Source organism: Aethalodelphis obliquidens, unplaced genomic scaffold (genome assembly GCF_003676395.1).
Source record: "Aethalodelphis obliquidens isolate GAN/ISIS:26980383/991018 unplaced genomic scaffold, ASM367639v1 scaffold27, whole genome shotgun sequence".
NCBI lineage: Eukaryota > Metazoa > Chordata > Mammalia > Artiodactyla > Delphinidae > Aethalodelphis > Aethalodelphis obliquidens.
Genome location: NW_020837971.1, coordinates 18325323 through 18335455, shown reverse-complemented (window position 1 = coordinate 18335455; position 10133 = coordinate 18325323). Strand labels below are relative to the sequence as shown.

General features: G+C 46.5%; 1 protein-coding gene across 1 annotated transcript; it reads left to right on the top strand.

Annotated features, from left to right (window-relative positions):
- The first annotated feature begins 2189 nt into the window (after positions 1-2189).
- PKD1L1 (polycystin 1 like 1, transient receptor potential channel interacting) lies at positions 2190-9553 on the top strand. The gene is made up of 6 exons (XM_027124168.1): positions 2190-2226; positions 6002-6014; positions 6132-6261; positions 7045-7105; positions 7610-8021; positions 8833-9553. The coding sequence occupies exons 1-6, from the start codon at positions 2190-2192 to the stop codon at positions 9314-9316; spliced, it is 1137 nt and encodes a 378-aa protein (XP_026979969.1). The 3' UTR covers positions 9317-9553.
- The last annotated feature ends 580 nt before the right edge of the window (positions 9554-10133 follow it).

Genomic DNA, 10133 nt, shown 5'->3' with positions numbered 1-10133 from the left:
GGGTGCATATATATTTCTAATTGTTATATCTTCTTCTTGGATTGATCCCTTGATCATTATGTAGTGTCCTTCCTTGTCTCTTGTAACATTCTTTATTTTAAAGTCTATTTTATCTGATATGAGTATTGCTACTTCAGCTTTCTTTTGATTTCCATTTGCATGGAATATCTTTTTCCATCTCCTCACTTTCAGTCTGAATGTGTCCCTAGTTCTGAAGGGGGTCTCTTGTAGACAGCATATATATGGGTCTTGTTTTTGTATTCATTCAGCGAGCCTGTGTCTTTTGGTTGGAGCATTTAATCCATTCACGTTTAAGGTAATTATAGATATGTATGTTCCTATTACCATTTTCTTAATTGTTGTGGGTTTGTTTTTGTAGGTCCTTTTCTCCTCTTGTGTTTCCCACTTAGAGAAGTTCCTTTAGCATTTGTTGTAGAGCTGGTTTGGTGGTGCTGAATTCTCTTAGCTTTTGCTTGTCTGTAAAGCTTCTGATTTCTCCGTCGAATCTGAATGAGATCCTTGCCGGGTAGAGTAATCTTGGTTGTAGGTTATTCCGTTTCATCACTTTAAATATATTCTGCCACTCCCTTCTGGCTTGCAGAGTTTCTGCTGAAAGATCAGCTCTTAACCTTATGGGGATTCCCTTGTATGTTATTTGTCATTTTTCCCTTGCTGCTTTCAATAATTTTTCTTTGTGTTTAATTTTTGCCAATTTAATTATTATGTGTTTTGATGTGTTTCTCCTTGGGTTTATCCTGTGTGGGACTCTCTGCACTTCCTGGACTTCGGTGGCTATTTCCTATTCCAAGTTAGGGAAGTTTTCTACTATAATCTCTTCAAATATTTTCTCAGGTCCTTTCTCTTTCTTTTCTCCTTCTGGAACCCCTGTAATGTGAATGCTGTTGTGTTTAATGTTGTCCCAGAGGTCTCTTAGGCTGTCTTCATTTCTTTTCATTCTTTTTTCTTTATTCTGTTCCGCAGCAGTGAATTCCACCATTCTGTCTTCCAGGTCACTTATCTGTTCTTCTGCCTCAGTTACTCTGCTATTTATTCCTTCTAGTGTATTTTTCATTTCAGTTATTGTATTGTTCACCTCTGTTTGCTTGTTCTTTATTCTTCTAGATCTTTTTTAAACATTTCTTGCATCTTCTCGATCTTTGCCTCCATTCTATTTTCGATGTCCTGGATCATCTTCACTATCATTACTCTGAATTCTTTTTCTGGAAGGTTGCCTATCTCCACTTCATTTAGTTGTCTTTCTGGAGTTTTATCTTGTTCCTTCATCTGGTACATAGTCCTCTGCCTTTTCATTTTGTCTGTCTTTCTGTGAATGTGGTTTTTGTTCCACAGGCTGCAGGATTGTAGTTCTTCTCGCTTCTGCTGTCTGTCCTCTGGTGGAAGAGGCTATCTAAGAGGCTTGTGCAAGCTTCCTGATGGGAGGGACTGGTCCAGAGTGCTTTTTAAGATCAGAAACAAAGCAAGGAGATCCTCTCTCACCACTCCTACTAAACATCATATTGGAAGCTGTCGCCAGTGCAGTAGGCAAGAAAAAGAAATTAAAAGCTCACATATTTGAAAGGAAAAGGTAATCTGTTGGCAGATGATTTTACCGCATGCAAGTTTAATGTGCCTGATAGATAGTGAGGCCAAACAAATGAAAACGTGGGAGTTTAGAGCAGGGAAAGGTTTATTGCAAGGCTGAGCCAGGATAACAGGTGGCTCATGCCCCCCTAAACCCTGAACTCCCTGAGCGGTTTTATCGAAGCATTTTTAAAGGCCAAGTGAGGGAGGGGCCTTTTTGCAAGGTTGAGGCCTGGAGAAAACTCTTCCCACATATGAAATATGGAGAAGGTTTGAAATTGACTTGGGGGCATGATTTTCCCCACTGTTCATGGGAGGCCTGCATTTGCAGTCCTTGGGTGTGTCCGTAGCACCTTGTTTTAATAAACAGGGAGACAATGATATTTCAAGGCACTTTAAAGTCTGGCAGGTGAGAAACTGCACCAAAACCAGAGTATGACAGTTTATTTTTTTTGCTGAAGACATCTGAGCTATTCAGTGAAAGGACATTGTTGCAGTCCACAATCAATGATGCCCAGTTTCCAATGCAATACCCCCTAGTGTATTTTCTCTAATGTTCATTTGTTTCTCCTTACTTTTAGAAGTACTAATCTTCTTCCTAGGTAAACATGGAAGAACTGAAAAATAGGAAGCAGAAAATTTTCCGTAATATACCACCCAAGGCAGCCGCTGACAGCGTTTTGTTGTTCCTATTCCTTCTCCACGTTTCAAAGTTTCTGAAATTAGGATGCAAGTTATAATCAATGTGTACATTTAATTTGGTGTTCCTTTTTACTGAGAGTTGTTATTAAATCAGTGCTCAGACTTTATGTTCACCTGCCTAAAGTATTCATTTGAAAGTTATTTTAAGCAATTTGGCTTTGAATTCTGAAGTGCGTGATACGAATTCATATTGATTCTTTACTACGTTTTCAGTGGCAGAAAATCAAATGATGTCTTCCAAGTTTTACTTTCTCTGGAGAATATTTAAAACCACATTCGTGCAGCTTTTCTGTGAATGCATTGCCTTTGGCTAAGTAATTTATTATGATGTAAATTATTTTTGTTGAATTATTTTTGGGAGGGGTCAGTGGCTGGCAAACCTCTTTAATATTATCGATTATTTAAAGACGTATTTATTTTTATCTTCCACAGGAGAGAGGGTAATTGATGCCTACCCAGATAATGGAGAGTGAAGGTAGATTTAGGACCCACCAGCAAGTAGGACCTGGGTGTCTCAGTTCATGAGTCTGGACTCTCCATAACTCATTAATCCAGCGTGTTACTGGCAAACATTCCAGAAGTGAAACGAAGCGGTATTCTCTGTCTCCCTATTTGCAAAACCAGCAGTTATTTCCATTCACGACCCACTTTTCAGCTCGCCTACCTGTGCAGGCTCACAGTTTGTGCCGGCAGGTGGCGCTGTGTACAAAACAAAGTAACCATTGGGGTGGTTCTCTCTGGAAATGGAACTCCACCCCTGAGGAATTTCTGGCTTTGCTAGTTTACTTTTTACCTCACATTTCATGGCAGCATTACTTGACATATTTCTTATATGAATTCTTGCCTCTTGATAAATCAGAAATATCACAGCTGAGATAATATTTGTGTGTTGTCTCGTGTACAGAGCAGTTGATGTCCTTGGGTTACTGGCTCACACGCTGGCCCGGTTGGTTTGCATAGATCAGTGGTTCCTACAAGGATGCAAAAACTCGCTCTCTCTGGACACTCTGTCCCCCGGGCAGGGATATCTATGACAGGATATCATAGGATACACTGTAACGGAATGTTCCACTGCCAGATCCTGACACACCCACGGCTCCTTACCAAAGCTTAGCGTGTGTTAGCATCCCAGGGCGAAGAGCTAAAGCGCAGTAGGGAAATGGATTAAGTTACATTCAGGAGCTGGGTTTCTAGCTCTCGTTGGGTCGCCAGGTGACCTTGGGCAAGTCCTTTGACTCTGGACCTTAGTATCTGCATCTGTAAGGTGAGGCAGTTGGCCTGCTTGATCTGTTGTGTCTTAACAGAAAATTATCATGCTACTGGATTCTATCATATTTGAGTTTTATTTAAAGTCTTTATGAACTCAGTAAGTTTTCCATGGAATTCCAAGTAAAACAAAAATCACCACTGATACACAAAATAGTCACTCTACCCACGTGCCGTAAGTGGAAAATAATGGCTGATTTTATCTTTTGTGCTGTTTAGCTAGCTTTGGAGGCCTGTCCTATATAATTGCTCCAATTAATACAGAGTGGGAATTGCTCCAATCCAATACAGAGTTCTTGGATTGTTCGGTTCACTTCCTGCTCTCCGAGCGCATCAAGAAGGAGGCATGAGATGTGTACAGTCTGGGTGTGGGACGTTTATGTCTGGGTCACATTCACGTCTTTCTTTACTTTTCCTTAATGTCACCCCAATAGGGAACGAGTGTCAGAAAGTAATAATATTTCCCCCAAGCTGTGCAAACCCAACGTGGCTTTAGAGACTTTAAAGGTCTATACCTCTCTAATTTTTAATGCAGAATATGGAGCATATAATCTATAAATGTACAGTTGGTCTGTCAAATACTCCAGAGCAGCTCATTAGGACTGTGTAGAGAACTGGCCAGCGTCTCCCCTCTCCCCTCTCTCCTCCTTCGCTCCCACTCTCTTTGCCTCTCTGTTTCTCCCCTTCTTAGCCTTTCCCTGACTGCATTTGTGCATGCTCACAGGACTGTGTCTGCTTCCTTCGCTCTTCATCAGCCCCTCCACCCGGCCCCAGCTGTCTCCTTCCCGAGTGCCTCACTTTCCTGACCCCGCCTCTAATGTTCCTGCAGGTCCCCAGCTCACCCTGCGTTTGACATGGTTTGACCAAGTTGCAATCAGTATAGAGAAGTGATACTCAGCACCCGATGAAGGGCCTGCAGAGATTAGACTCTGAAAATGTATAAACAAATGAAGGATCAAGGCCAGGAAGAGATGGGAGGTAGCCCCTCTGTAAGGAAAAGGAAGCGTATTTTGGTCCCCCTGTTCACGGAGAGACCTGGGTGAAGCAGCCACATCAGACCCATCTCTGTTTGCTGTGGGGATGTTCTGAGTTCGTCACCTCTGACTTTACTCAGTGCCCCTTATTGCGAAGCCGCACGGAGGAAAGATTTTAAGAGCCAGGCGAGAAGTACTTTTTTCTCTCTGAGGAATTTTAACTTTTTCCTTTCCCTTTGGCTGCAACTCAGGGTCAAATGTCTGCCCCTGATGCTGCTGTGAGCGGCTCTGGCCCATGCATGCTGCTTTATTGCGTTGTCTGAGCGAGCTAACGATGATCAATTTTGACAGTTTGAAATGATTTCATTGCTCCCTTAAATCAGTTCCTTGTTGGCGAGTGAAACAGATACCTAACAAGTGTAATAAGTTGATGGAAAGAAAACACACTAACATTTGTTGGCTCCCTACTGTGTGCCAATACAGCACTTGGTCTGTGCCTTTTCATCTAACGCTCACAGCCATCCTGGGAAGCAAGGGTTTGCTGTTGTTCTGATTTTTTTGTCTGGGGAAAGGCTAAGTGCCAGACCCAGTAGGCAGTAACACAGAGGAAAGATGGCATCTCTACCCGTGGTCCCAGCCTCCCTCTTCTGTTCCTCTCCCAACGCATGCTCTGCACCAGCCGCACTGGCTTTCACACCGTCCCTTAACCTCCCAGGCACGCAGCCATCCAGGCCTTTGCCTCCCCTTCTCCTCTGTCTGGAACGCCCTTGCGCAGCCGTCCATGTGGCTGACCCCTCATTGCCCTCAGGGCTTTGCTGAAACGTCACCTTGTATTGAAGTGTTCCGTGGCCACTTAGAGAAAAATTTCCACCTGTCCCCGCCCCCCCCCCCACTTCCTGCCTGTCTAGCTTGCTTAGTTTTCTCTCCTTAACCTTTATCGCTAACACAATATCTGTTTTGCTGATTTATGTTATTTGTTGTTGTTTCCCGTGCCCAGAAGAGTGCCCTGCACATAGTTGTGGCGCTGTAACGTTTGTGGAGTGAATGAGTGAGCACGTGAATGAGTGCTTTCTCCACTATTCTGTCTCCTCACCTGCCGCTAGGGGGCACTCCACTGCAGATGGCTTTGGTTTCATTCCTGCCGAGTACAGGTGTCCCCTGCTGTCCTGAGAGTAGAACGTTCCTATGAAAGCCTTTGTTAAGCTGAAATGGTGTGAAGTGAAGAAGCAATTACCTTAGGACAAGCCTTGCTAACAGATGCACAAAATAAATAGAGATAAACCATAGACGGTTCAAAGCCATGGTAGGCTGACGCTGAGATGCTGAGCACGTTTCCCAGGAAGCAGCTCAGAGGTGCCCCTTTCCCTGCCTGGAGTCCGTGCTGCCTCCATAATGGCTGCTGCGTACCAAGCCTGAATGCTGTTCTTGTGTTTCACCTTTTCTTGTGAAAGTGAAACTCCTCTTTGAATGTCTTTCAGTTAGCAAACACAGGTACGAAGGTACGTCTTTCTTAAAAGTGAGGTGGCATAAAGTGAACTTGTGAAAAGTGAGGGATACCCACAACTTTATGTTAGAAAAATAATTCTTTGTTTCTGTTCTCGCTCTAAGAAGTGCGAGGCACTCCTTCGGTGGCCCGAGAAGCTTGGATGGCTGGTGGGACTGGAGCCTGACCACGATGCTGGAAGGCCTGTACTGGGGAGGCCTCTCCACAGCCAGCATGCCAGGTGCTCAGGAGGGCGTCCATCTGCCCTTCACAGTGGTCGTGTCACAGTGGGGTGAAATAGCCACAGACGCCTGACCTGTAACACTGCGCGGGTTCTTGAACGATCTGTAGGTCGTAAGGCCCGCGGCTGTCCCCAGAGCATCCTATTCTCTTCTCTGCCCCCTCCTCTCACACCCCCTTTAGCCACACCAGCTTCTTCAGACCCCTTGTTTGCCAGGCCAGAGCTGGACGCAGGGGCGTGGCTGGTCCGTAGGAGCTCGTAGGCCCATGGGGATGGAAGGCTGGTTCAGTAAGCAAAGTGCTGTGACACGGAGGCACAGGGACACCTCTGGAGCGAGAAGGAACGAAAGCTAAGTGGGACCATCTGGAAGCCGCGAGGCAAGGCTTGCCCTGCCCTTCTGAAGCCAGGTTACCAGTGGATGTGCATTTTGAGGCATAACCGTATTCTTTGCTTACTTCTTATTTTCCACCTTAAAAAAAAATTAAATTCTTCGTCCTGAATTCCTCAAACACTGTGTTGCTAATTCTGCATTTGTTGTATTCTGTGCGGTTACAGGGATGACACTGGAGAAACTTTAGAGAAAGGTAATAATGGATCATTCTGACTTGCTAAAAGGCCTGGGGAGGTTAGCTGCTGTCTTTCTTAGAAAGCTGGCTAAACCTTTAGAATGTTTTCAAGAAGAAAGTAAAGTTCTGACCTCTGATTTGGTACCTGAGGGGATCCAGAGCTCACCCACGGCTGGACTATGGTGCTCCAGGTATACTGTGTGTCCGGGCATCTTCATTGTTCTTCTTCAGCCCAGAGCTCTTGGAGGAAGGCACCACCTCCTAGGCCATTTGGTCATTAAACAGCTGAAAGGTACTCCTGACAGTGTATGTGAGGCAAGGTGCTCCCTTTTTCTTCTTATTTCTAAAAATGCATTAAGTTAGAAACATCTAGGAGACATTCAGGCAGGAAACCAAAAGACCATTTTAATCATCTCTGAGAGTCTGGCTGTGGTTTGAAAATGTCAGCCCCGAGGGTTTGGAGAGTGTGGGCCTCTAGCTTCATTTCCTTCTCCGCCAGCTCCCTCCTGGACCCTCTTCCTATCCTGGCATTCTGCTGCAAGTTCACTCAGTCCACTCTTTGTTTGGCCTTTTAGAAACCTGGCATTCTGTGCAAAACCAGAATATTTCTATCAAAAATATCTAAAACTAGAATATCACATATCTTTTCCTAGTGGGAGGGTGTGAGTGAAGTTGGGCGCTTACCTGCCTCATCCTGTAATGGAAATCAATCTGATGGCCAAGGCCAGACTGCTGGACGACTTAGGTGCAGCCTTCTACTGCTCAAGCTAGAGCCCGGGGACCACGAGGGGGCGTTGAGGGAGCAGAGGGCCCTGTGTCAGGACAGCGTATGTGCCCATGTGCAGCCAGGCTTGGAAACCCCCAGGTGCAAGGCCGACTTTGAAATGTGCATCTGATTCTTCTGATTGGTGGTTTCGTCCTCATCTTCCCAGCGCATTTTCAGAGCTTGTGGAAGACTCTTTCCCTACATGTGGCCCCAAAGATGGAGGCCCTGAAACCCCCTCTGTGATAGACCCAGAGATCCAAAGAGTGGCCCCAGGTGGCCCCAGGGGCTCCCAGGAGGAGAGCTCAGCCTGGGCAGCACAAGGTCAGTGTGATTCAGAGGGTCAGCTTCGTCCACACTTGTCCACTCTAGTACGGCTGCCTGGATGCAGCAGGTCTGCACTGAGAGCAGCTTGCCAGGGCCAGAACAAGGTGGTTATTACTGTGCAATGACAGAGTCACTTCCCCGGGGCCATGCGATTAGGCCGTGACAGAAGTAGAAGGCAAACTCAGCCCTGCAGTCTCTAAGTGCATGAGAAAGCACAAGCCAGCACTTCCTTCCAGGTTGCTAGAAGGTCTGGAGCTTATAGAACCTAAAGGACGCTTGTTCTGTGCTAAGCAGGGTGTTTATACAGCCTCATTTGGTCCTTGAGCACCTCTGTGAAGGAGGGCTAACCTACTGCATCGTGCAGATGAGGGACGGAGGCTCAAGCCACCCACGTTGCAGTCACAGACTGCAGTCGGCCAGCCTGGCCTGTCCCACCAGTCGCACTGCCCCTGCCACCACCTCCCTGGTATTATGCTAACACCGGTGGTGACAGATTGTCTGAGACTGACAGAGAGCTCTGTGGCAGTTACAGTAATGCCTGCCTCTGAGTAATACTAATAACAACAAAAACAACAACAAAGAGATGATTTAATTGTTAGTAAGTACGGATTGGTAAAAGGTAGCTTGTTTCCAATGATGGAGTCCATTGCCAAAAAAGAAAAATGAATATTCTAGAATCCTTGTGGTGACAGATGGGGTATTTCTCCCTGAGTTGTACCTATGGGAAATGGAAGCCCTCCTCTCTGCAAGATTCCCTCTGCCTGGGGGTCCCAGGCAAGGAGAGAGGGACAATGAACAGTTGAAGGGGTCGGAAGACACAGAAGGGCCATCTGTCCAGCTCTGTGAGCCCAGGAGTTGCATCCGGCGTCTGGGTGTGGAGTCTGGGACAGGGTGCTGCTAGGGTCCCTATGACTTGCACCACTTTGCAGGCCTGCTGCACGTGCAGCCCTGACCGGCCCCAGGGCCAGTGGTTGGATTGACCACAGCACCAGGGCTGTGTCCATGCACTTTACCCTCTACAACCCTCCAACCCAGCTCTTCTCAAGCGTGTCCCTGAGCGCTGAGATGCTCCCCACTGGGGGTCTCACCCTCTCCTCCCTGCTGGAGTCAGTCACCATCTTCTGCAGTGACTCAGCCCCACTGTACCACATCCTGCTTCCAGAGGTGAGTTCATTGGGCACTTGGACCACTCATGGAACACAGGAGCTTCACCCAGGGCTGGGCACCCTCCTCCATCCAGGCCTCATGCCTTATCCGCAGCTGGATCTTAGCTCAGGCTGCCATAATGAAATACCGTACTCTGGGGGACTTAAACGGCAAACACTGATTTTCCACAGTTTTGGAGGCTGGAAGTCTGAGATGGAGGTGATGGCGTGGTCGGGTGCTGGTGAGAGCTCCCTTCCTGGCTTGTAGACAGCCGCCTTACTGTGTCCTCACGTGGTGGCGAGAGGGATCTCTGGTGTGTCTGGTATCTCTTCCTCTTCTTATAAGAACCCTAATTCCATCGTTGGGACCTCACCCTTGTGAACGCATTTAACCTTAGTTACTTCCTGAGAGGGCCCATCTCCAAAAACAGCCACACTGAAGGTTAGGGCTTCAACATATGAGCTGGCAGGGGGCAGGGGGTGAAGGAGCACACGCCTTTAATGCAATGGGTCTTGGTAAGATGGAATGTATTCCTGTAGTTTCCTTGAGCAATGGAAAGTACCAGAAATCATTCTGAACTTTTCCTCAGGAACTTTGCTGCCTTTTGCCTGTATTTCACTTTTCTGCTATGAAGATCTCAGACCAGCTGACACTCCAGGTCAAGCATGCTTTGCCTTGGGAGTGAAGAGAGGAAATGCTGTGAGGTTTTAGACTCTAGAGACAGTTGAATGACACAGTCCATGTTGGGGTTGTGAATGGAGTCTCAGAGCTGTGCCTGTGTGTGAGCACAAAGGGAAGTGAAGGACGGGAGAATGGGCTGCTCCCAGGTGCTACACTCACCTCGGGTACCAAAAACTGTCCTCAAGATAAGTAATATTCTAGTGCAAAATAAAAAATCAAAATTCATACCAAAAAGTTCGTGATGGACAAAACATCAAAATTTTAAACAAAGACAGGGTCAGTGCTACTGGTTTTTCCTTCTGTCCCAGACTCCAGTGTGGCTTGGCACACAGTGGTGCTATCCAATACCTCACATGAACCACCCAAAATGAACTTTTCTCTGATACATTTGCAGCTTCTGATA

What these genes read in the sequence shown, in the direction of transcription:
- PKD1L1 (XM_027124168.1), top strand. Translation starts at nt 2,190, where the DNA reads ATGGAAGAACTGAAAAATAGGAAGCAGAAAATTTTCC. An exon ending in TGCCAGGTGCTCAGGAGGGC is followed by an intron (nt 6,262 to 7,044) that starts GTCCATCTGCCC and finishes GTTCTTCTTCAG; the next exon opens with CCCAGAGCTCTTGGAGGAAG. An exon ending in GGTCATTAAACAGCTGAAAG is followed by an intron (nt 7,106 to 7,609) that starts GTACTCCTGACA and finishes CGAGGGGGCGTT; the next exon opens with GAGGGAGCAGAGGGCCCTGT.